Raw genomic sequence first — 17,970 nt, 5'->3', positions numbered from 1 at the left:
ATTCCTTCACTACTTCCCACTTCAAGCCAGTTGTGCCCTTCCTGACTCTCTTTTCAAATAGTCCTTGCAGGGATAAAGGACACATTTACTCAAGAGTTCACAGTGACTAGGCTCCTAAAAAGGCCAATTTAAGGTTCAGTAATGTTACCAGTCAACTAACAGTTCTAAAGTACAGAAGCAGTGCACATAATTTATGCATTTTCCACTGTGTTTACCTTCTAACAATATAGTAAGAAAAACACTTCCAAGGATAGTTCCAAGACACATATTACAAGAAATAGTTTGAAATGAGCCACAACTGAAGAAGCCAGTAATATGCTTTTGTTAAAAAAAAAAAAAAAGAAAAGAAAAGAAAAGAAAAAGCCAGACACAGTGGTTCATGCCTGTAATTCCAGCACTTTGGGAGGCCAAGGTGGGTGGATTGCTTGAACCCAGGAGTTTGAGACCGGCCTGGGCAACATGGCAAAACCCCACCTCTTCAAAGATTACAAAAATTAGCCAGACATGGTGGCGCCTGCCTGTCGTCCCAGCTACTTAGGGGAGGCTGAGATGGGAGGATCACTTGAGCCCAGGTGGTTGAGGATGCAGTGAGCTGAGATCACACCACTGCTCTCCAACCTGGGTGAGAGTGAAACTCTGTCTCAAAAAAAAAAAAAAAGAAAGAAAGAAAAAGAAAAAACCCACTATGTATACCCAATCAGCAAATATTTCTAGAAATATTAGAAGATATTTTGTCTTACACAACTTATACATGAATTACTTAACACTTTCATGGGATTCTCTTGAATCTTAGATTCCTATTGCATAATACTATAAATTCAGCTCCCAAGTACTCAAGTTAACCCATCAGTACTGTAGTATGTATTATACACACAGCCATAAGACAGCTCCTAATTTCTAATTTTTTAACCTAAACACTTTTCTGAAATTCTTTTCTTTTTTTGAGACAGAGTCTTGCTCTGTTGCCCAGGCTGGAGGGCAGTGGTGTGATCTTGGCTCACTGCAACCTCTGCCTCCCAGGTTCAAGCGATTCTCCCACCTTAGCCTCCTGAGTAGCTGGGATTACAGGTGTGTGCCACCACGGCCGGCTAATTTTTGTATTTTTAGTAGAGACAGGGTTTCACCATGTTGGTCAGCCTGGTTTCAAACTCCTGACCTGGTGATCCACCTGCCTCGGCCTCCCAAAGTGCTGGGATTACAGGCGTGAGCCACCAAGCCTGGCCTGAAATTCTTAAAAAGTCTTGAACAACAGCAGACAACAGTTTTGCTTTCAAAAATCTCAGGAACTAGGTAGAAATCTTTAAAATTTTAAGCAGTTTTCAAAAATCAGCCAAAGAAAACAGTAACACTGGGCTATGACAGCTTTACTAGATGTAGAAACCAATTTGTGCCATTTAATGTCTGACTACCAAATGACATCATTCTTCCCAGACAGAGATCACTAGTGGCACTAACGGTTCCAACTTTTTCCTGTGAGCCCAGAGTAGAGGCAAAGAGCAGAGCACTAGGCACCATAAATCCATGGAGAGATACTGATCACCAACGGCAGAATTCCGCACCAGACAGACAGGCCGTGCCACTCGCTTGTTCCCCAATGCAGACTTACCAGGAGGCCATTCCGTAGGTCAGTTTACTCGCCCTGTTTGGTAGGAATTTTAATCGTGTTTATTTAAATCTGAGAGTCTGTCTCTCTAGACTCCCACCTATGATACAGGTGAAAAATCAATCCCACTCAAAAGTAGTTGGGCCGTATCCTTTCTGCTACCTCATTTGTTTACATTTTTCAAGAAAAATCTCTACTATCATCTTAAATCTTTAAAGGAAAAATTCAGTTAATTGTTTACCTTGTTTGTTTGTTTATATTTTTCAAGAAAAATCTCAGCTAATATCATCTTAAATCTTTAAAGGAAAAATTCAGTTAATTGTTTACTTTTTTTTTTTGAGACATAGTCTTGCTCTGCAGTGGCACAATCTTGGCTGGCTGCAACCTCCGCCTCCTGGGTTCAAGCGATTCTTCTGCTTCAGCCTCCTGAGTAGCTGGGATTATAGGTGTGTACAAGCATGCCCAGCTAACTTTTGTCTTTTTAGTAGAATTGGGTTTCATCATATTGGTCAGACTGGTCTCCAACTTCTGACCTCAGGTGATCCACTGTGCCCGGCCCTTAACTACTTTTTTTAAACAACTTTAAGCCTTTGGTTTCCTCTGAAGAAAATATTTTTAACAAAAACACTCCAGAAATAACAAAAGGGCTGGTTCTTTGAATGTAAGGAATAACTTTTGCCTATTTTCCAATAAAATTGAAATGGGAACGGATACCTAGACAAGAGAAAAATTAAAGTACAACAATGTGCTAACAAATCTGAAAATATCAAGAATTCATCTAGGAATTACCAAGGTTAATCAGAAAAACTTATACATGTAATTTAGACTTCTACAATCAACTACCTACCTAAAGTAAGTGCTACACCCAAACAGCTTCAGTAGTTAGTTCTTTCAACCCAAATGCTCAAGAAGAATGACAGAAGCCCAGTGAAAAGAGAGACATGGAAAACCAGAAAGGTCAGGCAGACATATTCCATAAGTTTAAAAAAACGTATTAAAAATTTTAAATAAGAAATGGATACAATAAATATCATCCTAATTTGCTTTTTTTTTTTTTTTACCTTAACTTGGATATCTTCTCATATCACTCAAACATCCCTACTGCATTTTGACGAGAGTATTTCTTCGAATAGATACACCATAGCTGATTTCTCTCACCTACAGTGTGTGTGCATAGTTTCCAACTTCAATGTTTCAATAAAATCTTGGTACATAAAAGTTGTGCCCTGTGTAAATACCTCTATTGCACATGTTCTTAGAAGTAGAACTGCTCAGTCAAAAGGGCCTGAACATTTAAAACTGCTAATTATTATTAAATCCCCATATAAAAAGGCCCCTGCTCAGTCCATGGAATTCCAGTTTCTCCATTCCAGTAGAACTCCAGGTAAGACATTTATGGTACCTTTGAATACTGCCTTTGTTTTCACACAAGAGTAGTGGAGATGGGTAAAAAGCATGCTGAGATAAAAATTCAGGTTGAGGCAAAAATAACTCTGACAAGGGTGAGTGTATGCAGCAGCCATGTGGCAAGATCAGTTTGTGTCTCCTCTTTGTAAGGTGCGGTGCATGACCTCATTTGTACCCCAAAACAGATCCAATTTCTAGAAACTAACAAAATTCTCATTTTATAGTTGAAAAAACTGAGCCAGAGACGTTAAGTTATTTGCTTGAAGTCACACACCACCTGGTGGAGCCAGGATTGAAACCTGGGTTTCTCTCTCTCCTAAGCCGGATTCATAAACCAGTATGAAGCTCTCAGTGGGTACAGATATGCTTTAAAATAGAGCCAGAGCTGCCAGGCACGGTGGCTCACGCCTGTAATCCCAGCACTTTGGGAGGCCAAGATGGGCAGATCACAAGGTCAGGAGTTCGAGACTAGCCTGGCCAACATAGTGAAACCCCATCTCTACTAAAAATACAAAAAATAGGCCAGGCATGGTGGCAGGTGCCTGTAATCCCAGCTACTCGGGAGGCTGAGACAGGAGAATTGCCTGAACCTGGGAGGCAGAGGCTGCAGTGAGCAGAGATCGCACCATTGCACTCCAGCCTGGGTGACAACACAAGACTCCGTATCAAAAAAATATACACACACACACACACACACACACACATATATATATATCTCCAGAGCTGTCAAAAATATACATGAAAGCTCTAAAGAAAAGTACCCACTAGAACTGTCACTCAAGGGGCTGCCTTCCCCTGTCCTCTCACACTGACCTTGGTATGACTTCCTGTGAGTCAAAAGAAATTTCTTTTGCGTAGTTGGCAAAAGCTTAAACCTTTGATCATCAAAACGCTAAAAAGGGCATCCAGAGACAGTCTGTTATTTTTATTTTGAAAAATAGGGGTAGAATGAAGATTAAGAACTGAAAGCAACAACTGAAAGCAAGCAATGTTGGCCGGGCTGGTCTTGAACTCCTGACCTCAGGTGATCTGCCCACCTTGGCCTCCCAGAGTACTGGAATTACTCAGGTAGTTCTTTACAGCAGTGTGAAACTGGACTAATATATACTAGGCATACGGTCTAGAATCATACGTTGCTTTTTCTTGTTTTGTTTTGAGGCAGAGCCTTGTTATTTTGCCCAGGCTGGAGTGCAGTGGTACAATCTCGACTCACTGCAACTGCAACCTCCGCCTTCCAAGTTCAAGCTATTCTCCTGCCTCAGCCTCCCGGATAGCTGTAATTACAGGCGCATGCCACCATGCCCAGCTAATTTTTGTATTTTTTAGTAGAGACGGGGTTTCACCATGTTGGCCAGGCTGGTCTTGAACTCCTGACCTCAAGTGATCCGCCCACCTCAGCCTCCCAAAGTGCTGGAATTACAGGCGTGAGCCACTGTGCCTGGCTGCTTTATTTTTCATAAAAGTGAAAGGCATGATTTATACTAAAACGATTCCTTCCTTTCTTTAATAAATTTATTGACCATAAAATACATGTGGTATCATGATTTGGCATTGTCTGTCAATTTTAAAAGTTTGTGCTCTTTGACTCAGACGTTCTATTACATAAATTCTTAGAACTATTTGTACCAAGACACAGAAGTTTATGTTTGAAGATCTGATTGCATCGTTACATGAATTAGTGAAAAACGGAAAACTGAACTTTCTGAAAATCTTTATAAAGCACCTTCAGATAAAGCAAAATAACTGTCAGGTGAAGACAAAGGAATTGAAACTTTTAAGTTGCAAAGTATCTTAAACCTGCATAAGATGGGTGTGTATAGATGAGACAGAGCGAGACTTCGTCTCAAAAACCAAACCAAACCAAACCAAACCAAAACAAAACAAAAAAGAACGAACAAACTACCCAAGAATGGGTAATTTATAAAGGAGTTTAGCTGGTCATGATGACTCACACCTGTAATCCTAGTACTTCGGGAGGCCATGGTGGGTGGATCACCTGAGGTCAGAAGTTTGAGACCAATGTGGGCAACATGGTGAAACCCCATCTCTACTGAAAATACAAAAATTAGCTGGGCATGGTGGCGTGTGCCTGTAGTCCCAGCTACTTGGGAGGCTGAGGCAGGAGAGCTGCTTGAACCTGGGAGGCAGAGGTTGCAATGAGCTGAGATTGCACCACTCTACTCCAGCATGGGCGACAGAGTGAAACTGTCTCAGAGGAAAATAAATAAATAAATAAAAAGTTTAATTGACTCAGTTCCACATGGCTGGGGAGGCCTCAGAAAACTTACAATCATGGCGGAAGACAAAGGGTAAACAAGGCATGTCTTACTTGGCAGCAGGAGGGAGACAGACAGAGTAAGGGATGGGGCAAGTGTCACACTTTTAAACCCTTAGACTTCATGAGAACTCACTATCACAAGAACAGCAAGGGTTCCCCCTTGGATCTGCCCCCATGATCCAGTCACCTCCCACTGACAAGTGGGAATTACAATTCAAGATGAGATTTGGGTGGGGATACAGCCAAACCATATCAACTAGCTTCCTACAAATGAAAATCATTTAAACTCTATTCCTTCCTTTATATCTTCAACCTCCATCATATACCTCTTATTTATGTAAGAGTTAACCCAAAATTCAATTCATCATCTCTAATCACCCACCCATCTCTAATCATTTGTTTCTTCAGCACCTGTATAAACAGATGTACTAAATTTGTACCATATTGTTTACAACTTGGCAAAGTTCTCTGGCATACCCCATGTTTTCTAGGATAATGTAACACACTGCAAGTATTAATATAGCTGTTAGTTAAATGAAATCTCCCTTGTGGCTATTTAGCAGTTTTAGAACACATACATCAGGAGGACTTGCCTTCCTACTAAACTATTATGTGGAGATTTGTGTTAGGGCCTGTCCTGCACGGCTTGGCCAGATCACTTCTGTTTCTCTTCGTCAACAAAGAACACAAAATAAAATTATTTCATTCTTCACTATTTAAGTCAGAAGAACAGCATCTCTCTTTGGAAGATACTATGTAACTCTCAGCCCCCAGTGTGTCACACAATTACCATATGTCATTTATCCCTTTATGGCCTTTTTTATTTTATAACTGGATAGACCAATTGAATTAATGCCAACACTGACTATAAACTGTGCTCAATGTTAGCATTGCTTCATCACTGTATCAAGACCATTAAGTTAATCTTGACCATTTTTTAAAAAATTAAGGGTGGGATCTAAATATTTTATCTCACTAACAACGTCTATATTATGTTCTTCTGAACAATATACTTGGGGGAGGCTGGTAGTGATAAAGACCTTTTCAATGATCAAACTAAACCTAATGTGTAACTTTCCCAGATTTACCCTACAGTATTTCGTCATGATTGTAATTATTTGTTTCCTGGGCCTTGTTCCAAAAAGAATTTTATGCTGCTTATAAAATACACATAATCTGGAAAGATAAAACAAAGGAGGTGAAAAAATAAGAGCATAGGGACCTGAACACTCAAGATAAGATGAAGCCAAAAATGCTGTTATACAAATTTGGCTTTAAGCTTCCTCGCAGCTAATTTTTTAAAAAGTCAGTTGCATGATTTCCCATGACTATGAGAGAAAAACGATTCATTTACTTATTAAAAATGACTATTCCTGGTACTGGTTTCAGAGAGCAACTCTTCAATATCCCCAGAGAACACTCATGTAGCAGCATCCTCCTCAGAGTGAAAGCCTGGCCTAGACATGCATGTGTCTTAGCCTGGAACACGTCCAAGGCTGCTGCTGTGAGAAACAAAAACAAAGTTATCTTTCTGACATAGTGATGAAGGGCTGTCCATGTTCTTGTTTTGCTGATGAGAAATAACAAACCCAGGCCGGGCGCGGTGGCTCAAGCCTGTAATCCCAGCACTTTGGGAGGCCGAGACGGGCGGATCACGAGGTCAGGAGATCGAGACCATCCTGGCTAACACGGTGAAACCCCGTCTCTAATAGAAAATACAAAAAACCAGCTGGGCGACGAGGCGGACGCCTGTAGTCCCAGCTACTCGGGAGGCTGAGACAGGAGAATGGTGTGAACCCGGGAGGCGGAGCTTGCAGTGAGCTGAGATCCGGCCACTGCACTCCAGCCTGGGCGGCAGAGCAAGACTCCGTCTCAAAAAAAAAAAAAAAAACCCAAAATGAAGATTAAGCATAAACTTAAGAGAAATGTTGTGTGAAGCTTTGGAAAAGGAATGGTGGCCAGCAGAAAAGGGTCAAAAGGACCAAAATGTAACAGAAAAAAAGGGCACATACATGAAGAATCAATGTGTAGACTTTAAAATGTCCTATCCTGGAATGTAAACAGAAGGAAGAGAATTTGTCAAATTGAAGCAGCAGAGTTAGAAGCAAACTAAGTGTTTTTCCACACCAGGAGATGCTGCCCTAGAATGACGGACAATGATGTGTGCTGTTGGCAATCATGTCTTAAAGAAAAGTTGACTCATCAGATGTCTGAGGCTTGGTGAAGACATTTCTGGATGTCGTCCAATTCCCTTTGCTCCAATTTCCTATCCACAAAGCATCTTCTTAACCAAATATTACTTTTCAAGAAAATTTTCCTCTGGGAATGTAAGGCAGCTCACATAAATATGCTGTCAACTTTTGCCAATCATTAAATTGGCTCTCTGGTACAATTCATTCTTATGTGGGATTCAGAATAAACCATGAGCTGTGCGCTGTGGCTCATGCCTGTAATCCCAGAACTTTGGAAGGCTGAGGCGGGCGGATCCCTTGCAGTCAGGAGTTCGAGACCAGCTAGGCTGATATGGTGAAACCCCATCTCTACTAAAAGTACAAAATTTAGCTGGGCACGTGCCTGTAGTTCCAGCTACTCAGGAGGCTGAGGCAGGAGAATCGCTTGAATCTGGGACGTGGAGGTTACAGTGAGCCAAGATCATGCATGACACTGCACTCCAGTCTGGGCAACACAGCGAGACTGTCTCAAAAAATAAAAAAGAAGAAATCGAGACTACAATAAGCCTATCCTAGAACAAGCCTGTGTCAGGATTTGGACACCCCAAATAAGCAGATAATTTAAATTTTTACTTGCAAAACTCAGCAGGCAAAGCAGATTATAATAAGCCTTTTTCACCTGTGAATTTAAGTCTATGAGACCTAGGTTGGAAAAGGCGCATTAGCGTTACCCAGTCTCGTTATACATTCCTTCCATTTTAAGTTAAGGTCTAGTTGCATTGTCTGAACCTTTTCTTGGATACATTCTTCGGGACCGAAGGATGTTCACAGGACATAAGCTGCTTCCCAATGGATTTCTGCCAAATGCCTATCAGCAAAACTTCCTTTGGACTTCTTGGCAGACTCTGAACTATGGCTTGAAATAACAGAAGAACAAAGCTGCTCAACTGAAAGTTTGCATAACTGGTGAAGTCTGCCAATGAGTAATTCCTAATCATCTATCGTGAAAACATAAGTATGAGCAAATAGTAAGGTTAAGTGTATTTACTTTGTGGGGAAGAAAATTTAAGACATCACAAAGGCATGGAGACATGTATGCCAGCCAACACGACCGGCCTCCAGGAACCTGGAAGGATGCCAGCGTTTCCCTTTGGCTTGTAAAATAGATATCCCTGGGTTTTTTGTTTTTTTTTAAATGGATTTTGGTCTGGAACTGAAACTAAGTTTACTCAACTCCATGACCTGAACAAAATATTGAAGTCCCTAACAAACAAACAAAAAAGGCAAAGAAAAGTTTTTTGCCGTAACTAGATAACCGAGGCTTCTCGGAGATAATAAACGTGCACGGTAAGTTACTTACTTAGAAACTGTTTACTGACAAGAGTTGCACCCATCGTGAGAAAGATTAAGAGACTCCCTGAAACAGTCATCTGATTTAAAAAATTGCCTCCAACTCGTAATTTTTTTTTTTTTTTCCACAGGGTCTCACTCTGTCACCCAGGCTAGAGTGCAGTGGCTCAATCATGGCTCACTGCAGCCTTGGCCTCACTTCCCACCTCAGCCTCCCAAGTAGCTGGGAAAGGCACAGGCCACCACCCCTGGCTAATCTAAAGAAGTTTTTTTTTTTGTCGAGACAGAGTCTCCCTATGTTGCCCAGCCTGGTCTCAAGCAATCCTCTCACCTTGGCCTCCCAAAGTGCTGGGATTACAGGCATAAGCCACTGCGCCTGGCCCTTTGTTTCTTAGAGTACCTTAAGCCTAAAAAAGTGCTCATCTCTCTTGCCTCTTTCATAAGCAGAAAGCTAGCCATTTTAAGGTTACACTATCATTCTGGAGACTTCTGAGAAGACTCCAAAGAGGCTATCAAAACTATGAAGCCAGCAGCCCGTGGGCTTACTTCTGCCAACCCAACTGCATGCTGCCAAGACCATCCAGCTAAGGCGACATGCACTAAGCCAATTCCAGCTCTTGCTTGCTCTGCTTCACTAGCTGCCAATTCCCTCTTCCCTACTGTTTGAGCATTTCTGAAAGGCGCGTTTCCTGTCATTTATAAACTCGAAGTTTGCCAGTTAAGTACTGCATGAGCCAGCTGCTAGGCAGGAACTAGAGACTTTTTGTCTGTTGGAAGAACCAACTCTTTGGCTCTAGGGGGACTCAACCTGGCAGGTTCTGGGAAGAAGAGAATATTGTGGGGGAACTAGTGGGCAAAGTTCTAGAATGGAATAGAGGCAAGGGATTTATCCAAAGAGATGCATCATTTCTACTTTCATGCTACAAAGCAGGAATGAGAAAACATGAGTAGAGAAATGAAACAATTCTGAAAGAAAAAGTGTAAGTAATATATATTAAAAAAAAAAAAAAAACAGATTCTTTGAAATATTTAGCCATCAAAACCTACTTCTTGACAGGCAATATACATTTAAAATAAAAGCGGAAGTTCACTGTTAACCTACAGGACATCAAGGATAAACATGATCTTAGTACATAATCTGTGATAGCTTCAAAGGAACAGCAAGCTTCTCATCAGCAAGTATAGATACCAGAATGCACTTCAGGAACAGTTTAAAAGTGCTGGGAGCAAAATGCCTGTCGATCTTTAACTTTCTAACCCAGTTTTTTTTTTTTTTTTTAAAAAATCAAAGACCCCCACAAACAAAAAATAGTATTCTTTTTTTTTTTTTTTTTTTGAGACAGTCTTGCTTAGTCACCCAGGCGGGAGTGCAGTGGCATGATCTCGGCTCATTGCAACCTCCACCTCCTCGGCTCACTGCAACGCCTGGTCATTATCATTGCTTCTTTTTGGCTTCACTTTTCTTGCTAAAGAATAGGCTGGCTGCAGTGGCTCACATCTGTAATCCCAGTACTTTGGGAGGCCGAAGTGGGAGGATCACTTGAGGTCACGAATTCAAGACCAGCCTGGCAAACATGGTAAAACGCTGTCTCTACCAAAAATACAAAAATTAGCCAGGCATGGTGGTGCGTGCTTGTAATTCCAGCTACTCATGAGGCTGAGGCACGAGAATCACTTGAACCCAGGAGGTGGAGTTTGCAGTGAACCGAGATTGCAACACCACACTCCACCCTGGGTGACAGAGCAAGACTCTGTCTCCAAAAGAAAAAAAAAAAAGAAGCAATAATAAGCAAAGAAACTGGTAAAGCTTTGGGAGATTTATTGCCTTTAAAAACAATAGTTTATTTGTATTTCAAAAAGTGGTGACCACTAGGTACACAAAATAGATAAGTATTAGTGATCTGGGTTTAGAAAAAGAACAAAGTCTAAAAATAGTGAAGGTGAGGCTATTCCAACTAAGTACTTGCAACCACCCCCTACCACCCGCAACTTGAAGTTATATACTCAAACAACACTTGTTAAAGAATTGTTCCCCTGCCGGGCGCGGTGGCTCACGCCTGTAATCCCAGCACTTTGGGAGGCCGAGGCGGGCGGATCACAAGGTCAGGAGATCGAGACCATGGTGAAACCCCGTCTCTACTAAAAAAAATACAAAAAAAAGTTAGCCGGGCGCCGTGGCGGGCGCCTGTAGTCCCAGCTACTCGGGAGGCCTGAGACTCCGTCTCAAAAAAAAAAAAAAAAAAAAAAAAGAATTGTTCCCCTAAACATTAAGCCAGAAGATTGCCTGTCAGCTGTTTGAAAGTAGAATTTACTCTAACTGTATCTAAATTGTATCCAGGGACAATATGATTTTCTGAAAAACGGTGTTTTCTCTTTATTTAGATGAAAATAACCACAGGAATGGGATTCTGGAATATGGAATTTTCTCCTCCAGAATTTAGATTCTGCTTTTTAAGAGAACTTAAAAGTTTGCTTCCTCTCTTCCAGGCTCTGGGAGGCTCCCTTAACAGGCAATAGTGCCAAACCCAGTGAAGCAGACAAATAGCTGTCCCCAACATGTATTTTCCTCTAGTAATAGACCCTGTGTTTAATGGACACATTGCTGCCCCCACATAGGGCTTGTTTCCCAGCCTCTCTTGCAGCTAGACACAGCCAGTGGTATGTTCTGGCCAACATGAGGCCAACAGAAGTATGAAAAGCTATCCTCAGGCAGTGTCCTTAAATAAGGATGCTGCCAATTTTGATCTTTTATCCTTCAGTTTGAAATGACGTCTCACCAGGCTGGACTCAAATTCCTGGGCTCAAGCAATCCTCCCACCTCAGCCTCCCCAGTAGCTGGGACTACAGGTGTCTGCCACCACACCCAGCAATCCTTTATCCTTCTTGTTGGCTAGAAACAGACCCAATAGTTGGAGCTTGAGCAGTTATCCTGGGCCAGGGAATGGCACACAAGGCAGATAGACGCACCAGTCCTGAAGGATATGGTGGAACCACTTCCAGTCTTGGATTGTCTACCCTTGAACTGTTGTCATGAAAAAGGAAAACTAATCTAAGCCATTTTTTTTCTTGTAACAATACATACCCAAACCTAATCCTGATACAGGTCATATGCCAAAATAGAGTTAGAAGGGTAAAAACAGACATATGGCAACATCCCACAGAGGTTTTTGGCATGATATTTCCTACGAGTTGGGATGGCACGTGGTCCAGAGAGAAAGGTGAGTTTTTTTCACTCTTTAAAGCATAGAACAAGGTAGAAAAAGGGATATGCACAACTAGCATATATTTGTGCTTATCCTAAATTTTTTCTCCCTTGCAATTGGTACTGATAGAAAATGTTCTTTCCAACATTGAAACGCCCCTCCAAAGACTAGTAAACATTCTTTGTAGAACAGTAGTTCTTAGCTGGGCATGATGGAGTGTGCCTGTAGTCCCAGCTACTTGGGAGTCAGAGGTGGGAGGATCACTTGCACCCAGGAGTTCAAGTCCAGCCTGGGCAACATAGTGAGACCCCATCTCTTGAAAAGAACAGTTCTTGACAATGAATGGGTAGCAAAATACTTCTGATGACTTTTATAAAACTATACATTTCTGAGCTTCCACTTGCTCCCACTGAGATTTTTATTTATTTAAGTGGGCCATAGGTTCTTAACTAATTAAACAGTTGTTGTTAGCCTTGGCTACACACTGGAGTCATCTAGGGAGCTTTCGAAATTGATACCTATGCCTCACCCCTGGGGATTTTAATTCAAATTGTCTAGGGTAATTATAATTTAATTATAGGAAAAACATTTCTTTCCCCTTAAGGCAAGGAATAATTAATGCTGAACTTTACAGATTGCCAATGAATGTAAAATAAGAAATAAAAACAGTAATATATGGTTTAGGGAAATATATGATTTGGGTAAATGATTTAGGAAAACATTCAGTTATAAATTTGAGGATTCCACTGTATCACTGCCTGGAATACATGTAGAATAAAATATCCACTGGAATTCTGCAAAGAACACAGATTGCTAAGACTGTCCATATTGTATTCCTTTAAGAATGCGAATTTCCTTTGCCTGTCCTTGAAACCACCAGACTGTTACATGTTTGCAGCTCTTGCCCTGTTGCAGTGTTTTTACTGTTGGCAGCTTCTGCAATTCTGTTCTCATTTGCTGCTTCTAATTGCACCTATTTGATTTAGCTTAATGACTCAGGAGAAGCAAGATGACCTATTCCAGTGACATCTTCCTTACATTTACTCTTGGCTCAACTTTCATTAAGTAAACATCACTGACCTCCTCCTCCCATTCTTAAAACAAAACTGCCACTGATTTAAGTCATTCAGACATTTAAGACTGTAGAAGTGCTTGAGAAATACAAGTTCTTAATATGATCTCACTTCTCTCAAAGCATTCTTAATTTTTCTAACATAGGAACCTGATACACAGAACTGTATCAGAAAAATGACTAATTCCAGAGAATATGCAGTCTTATCTAAATATTTTTAAAATAGTTACCTACAAGTTCACTTTAGGAATTTTGGCTACTGAAGCATCCATGTAAGCGTAAGAGACTGAGGTCCAAGAATGTTCTATTCTGTGACCACTTGTAATGTGAAAAGCTTTGTTGATTGGAACATGTCACCAGTATGGAGAGAAAAAGAGTTAAAGGGACACCTCAATTTACAAACTGGGAATGAAAGGAAGCTAATTTAGGGGAACGAGCAGAAATGTGGGTTAGATACGAGCTTTCCTAGCAGAGGTACTTCACATGATCAGCTCATTGTACCTTTTAGTAAGTGTCATTTTACACAGAAGTGCTGGGGACACACCTGCCCTAAACCAATCCTATGACACACATAAACTAGTGGACATGTTCAAAGTTAAGTCTCTAGATGTCCTCTCAGATTCCTATTTTAGGCTCATACTCCCCTATTCCTCCTTAAACCGTTCATATTATTTAATTCTATAGAAACTAGAAATGTGTGACTTAAAGTCTTTAGACACAAAGCTTCTAGTTCAGTTTTTTTCTTCATTACACAGGTGAGAAAACAAATCCAGAGCCAAGGAGTCTGACCTTCAGTGACACAAAATTGTGTCAGAGGCAGTGGGCCAGACCTGGGCTCTGACTTTAGGGTTCTTTCCACCAGTCCCCTTTAGCATCAAGGTACAAACATGCCAGCCACTTCAGGGGACGTGTAATGAATCTATGCACACTTCACTTGTAGCTAAAATTTTGATGGCTATCCCTCTGTCTGTTACATGACTTCCAGGCCAAAACATACTAGAAATGGCAGGTGAATTGCAGGAAGGACAAGATACTGCTGACAGTATAGGCAGAAACAAACATGGCAAGAGGGCAACTGCTTAGAACCCCTATCAGTTTGGTGGGTTCAAGGACGGGAAAAGGAAATTTTCATTTTTAAAGGGATAAAAGGGGCACAATCTGAGTCATCTGTATTTTCTGTACAATTTCAATGTCATTTTACTCTACATAGTTATTCTAGGTAGTGATACAATGGAATCTCCAACCTGTTCCACCCAGACATTCTCCTAAATTGGTGTAAGAGGTATCACTCAAAATATTAATATTAAATAAGACAGCCAAACAAAAAGGGAGAGATGTAAAAACAAATTCATGAAGGAAGATCCAAGAATGTCACATGAGTACCTCCAATTATCATGGATAATACAACTGAATTATTAACTACTTTCAAAATAATTTATTCTACCAGCTGTCTGCTATGCTGCGATTATTTTCATACCATCACTAGTCTTCTATTTCTGACCTCAAGGAAACTGCTATTCTTAAAAAGCAAGTATAAAAGGTTTCTTCTTCTTATTTTTTCCAGATGGAGTTTCGCTGTGTCGCCCAGGCTGGAGTGCAATGTCGTAATCTCGGCTCACTGCAACCTCTGCCTCCTGGGTTCAAGCAATACTCCTGCCTCAGCCTCCCAAGTAGCTGGGATTACAGGCACCTGCCACCACTCCGGCTAATTTTTTGTATTTTTAGTAGAGACGGGGTTTCATCATGTTGGCCAGGCTGGTCTTGAACTCCTGACCTCGGATGATCCTCCTGCCTCGGCCTCTCAAAGTGCTGGGATTACAGGTGTGAGCCATGGCACATGGCCTAAGATTTCTTTCTTCTTTTTTTTTTTTTTTTTTGAGACGGAGTCTGGCTCTGTCACCCACGCTGGAGTGCGGTGGCTGGATCTTAGCTCACTGCAAGCTCCGCCTCCCGGGTTCCCGCCATTCTCCTGCCTCAGCCTCCCCATTTATTTCTTATATAACATGCCTCTTTACAAAATAAAGAGCTGTTTAACATATGCACACGCACAAACAATATAATTGTGCACAAAACTCTTATCTCATTGGTTTAAAAAAGTGCAAACACTCAACATGGAAAACACACACAAGTCACTCCTGACCTTGCAAAGCCATTGACTTCCAGGTGACAAAGACGAAAGAAGCCTTTAAAAAATCTTGTCCTTTAGTATTTAATAATGACTGGCCACGTGGTAGCTCATGCCTGTAACCCCAGCACTTTGAGAGGCCGAGGGAGGCAGACCACTGGAGGCCAGGAGTTTGAGATCAGCCTGAACAGCATGGTGAAACCTGTCTCTACTAAAAATACAAAAAAAGTAGCCAGGTGTGGTGTGGCACACACCTGTAATTCCAATTACTCAGGAGGCTGAGGCATGAGAATCGTTTGAACCCAGGAGGTGAAGGTTGCAGTTAGTCAAGATTGTACCACTGCATTCTAGCCTGGGCAAAAGAGTGAGACTCTGTCTCAAAAAAATTTTAAACCACCACCATAGCACATGTATACCTATGTAACAAACCTGCACATTCTGCACATGTATCCCAGAACTTAGAAAAAAAAAAGAAAAAAGAAAAAAAAATTTAAAATAAAAACAATTACTAAGTTTCTTCCCCTGCCATCTCAAAGTCCCAAACTTTTCCTGTGATATTTGAAAACACATGTTTACAACCCTACTATCCAAAAGCTTCAAAATAATCCCATGTCTACTCCACAAAGGGCCAAATAAAAAGGCTCCATTAGCAAGAACTGGAGAGCGTATGTTGGCTCTAAACAGATGATCACACGGGGACTAGGTTTACATTAAGATTTTGCCCAATCACAAAGAAAGCCAAGGCCAGTTATCTTACCTCAAACTGCGGGTAGGGAGGAGTCATGGCTGAAGGGGGCCCTGAGGTGGGAGGTGGCATCCCTGAAGTGGGTGGGAACAGACCCAAGGCGTTCAGATTTAATCCAGGAATTAAATGTGCTTGAAGCTGCAACAGTAAAAAGGCCCCTTAATTTGACAATTAAAAGAATCAAGGCAAAGTTAGCATTTCTAAGTGACAGTATGCAAACTGTTGATCTCTTATCTAATAAAGAAATCATCGCATAACTCAAACTTAAAGCAGATGTTCCATGGGACTTTACTTGAGTACATCGTTTATATCTGTTTATATCCCTTGGTATTTTAAAATCTGTGTGCTGGTTTGCCCCTCCTTGGTCCACAGCTGCATTAAGATATCTCAAGGGCAGCTTTCCTTTCCCTTATGAGTACAGGGCTTAGACACAACTGTATTCTGCATGCTGTGGGCAAACTAAATATAGACTAAAAGTCATGTATCAGAGTTGAAGAGGTAATCAAGTAAGATTGGTTCACTGAAAAGCAAACCAGCTATTAAGAGATCTTTACTCGTTGGGTAAAACTTAGCAACCATGGGTCTAGAGGCCTCTAAGTTGAGCCCTCTGGAAATCAGGACCCATCCCCATGTAACTACTGCAAGTAAACATATCATTGGAATGCATATAGGAGCCTTAAAGTGGATTTTAATTTGTTTAATTTTTTAAGGGTTGAGGATGTAATACAGACTGTGGGAGATTTGAGTGTACTTGAAAATCTTTTTAAAAGGCCTAAGGGGGTTAGATTTAATCCCAGTGGATTCCAGAACACTTGGAGCCAAGCAGTGAGAATTGAAGGAGGTTAGCAGGAAGTCACATGGGGTGTAATATGGCGAGCATTCTAGGCTCTTCTCACAAACGCAGTATTTTCATATTTCCCTCGTCTCAGGTTTTGTGTTTCAGATGACTGGCCCAATTGAAAAACAAATTACTTTTTAAAATAATTTACTTTAAAATTTAGGACAGGCTTTTGAAGTATTCCATTTTCAGCACCATTTCACTGATTAAGGAATGTCAGCAATTTGCTTTAATAGCCTCAGATGCACTACACAGATTGTTTTATCAATTGAAATTCTTGTATCTCCAAGTTTTATATGGGTAACCAAGTAAGTTTTAAACCTGTAATCTTAACATTAACTTTTATATGCATTATATCTATTGTAATCCTAATAAGCATGCAAGGTAGGCAGTAGTCCCATTTTACAGATGAGTAAACTGAGGCTCAGAGAGACTGAGTAAACCATCTAAGAGAACAGAGTTGCAGCTCATAAATGGTTCAGTTGTGATTCAAATACAGTTCATGTAACATTTCTCCTATATTAAACTCTCTCAAATTAACATTGTAAGAGAGGTACTGTATTAACCTTTGTAGGTAGATACTAGCCTTACTTCAGAGAGAAGGAAGCTAAGGCTCAAAGACTAAATAATGTGCTAAAGTCACAGAGACAGCAAAGCTTAATGTCACAGCCAGTATCTTCCCTATACTATCCCAGGGTACTTGCTGAGGTGCTAAAAATCAACTAGAACTACTTCTAATGATAATGCCACAAAATAATTCAATATTAATGCAGTTAAAAACATTGTTTTAACTATTTGTTAAAATAAAGACATGCCCTTCATAACAAAACTAACATTCATAGAAGCAATGTCATTTTCATAAGACTCCCTGATTTTCTTCATGATCTCTTCCTCAGCTTTGGCACATGTCTCAACATTGCCTTTAACTGTAATGGTGCGTTCTGGATTATACAGCGTCAATTCCTGCAATCTGCAGAATGAAAAAGAAAGGAAAGAAAAAGAATGAAAATTGGAGGAAGACAGTTAATAATTCAGCCACAGATGGCAATTAAAAACAAACTGTGGAGCCTGGTAATATGTAAAAGTGGGTGGGGTAAAACATGATGGGAAATGAGTAAGCCCCAAAAGACATAAATCCAAAACTGTAAAGCTGCAACAAAGAAGAAAATACTTGCCCT

At 40.8% G+C, this 17,970-nt stretch overlaps 1 protein-coding gene across 1 annotated transcript in view; it reads right to left on the bottom strand.

The window, feature by feature from the left end:
- The window catches only part of IGF2BP3 (insulin like growth factor 2 mRNA binding protein 3), a 152,521-nt gene that overhangs the window by 10,083 nt on the left and 124,468 nt on the right, over positions 1 to 17,970 (bottom strand). Inside the window, exons 9-10 of the mRNA XM_023215981.2 lie at positions 17,627 to 17,762; positions 15,967 to 16,092 (exon numbers count right to left, since the gene is read on the bottom strand). Of these exons, the coding sequence (XP_023071749.1) occupies positions 15,967 to 16,092; positions 17,627 to 17,762 (262 nt within the window). The remainder of the gene's footprint in view (positions 1 to 15,966; positions 16,093 to 17,626; positions 17,763 to 17,970) is intronic.

The sequence above is a fragment of the Piliocolobus tephrosceles genome, chromosome 8 (genome assembly GCF_002776525.5).
Source record: "Piliocolobus tephrosceles isolate RC106 chromosome 8, ASM277652v3, whole genome shotgun sequence".
In the NCBI taxonomy this organism is placed as follows: domain Eukaryota; kingdom Metazoa; phylum Chordata; class Mammalia; order Primates; family Cercopithecidae; genus Piliocolobus; species Piliocolobus tephrosceles.
Note: the sequence above shows the minus strand (reverse complement) of the source record. Positions and strands in the feature narration are given on the sequence as shown.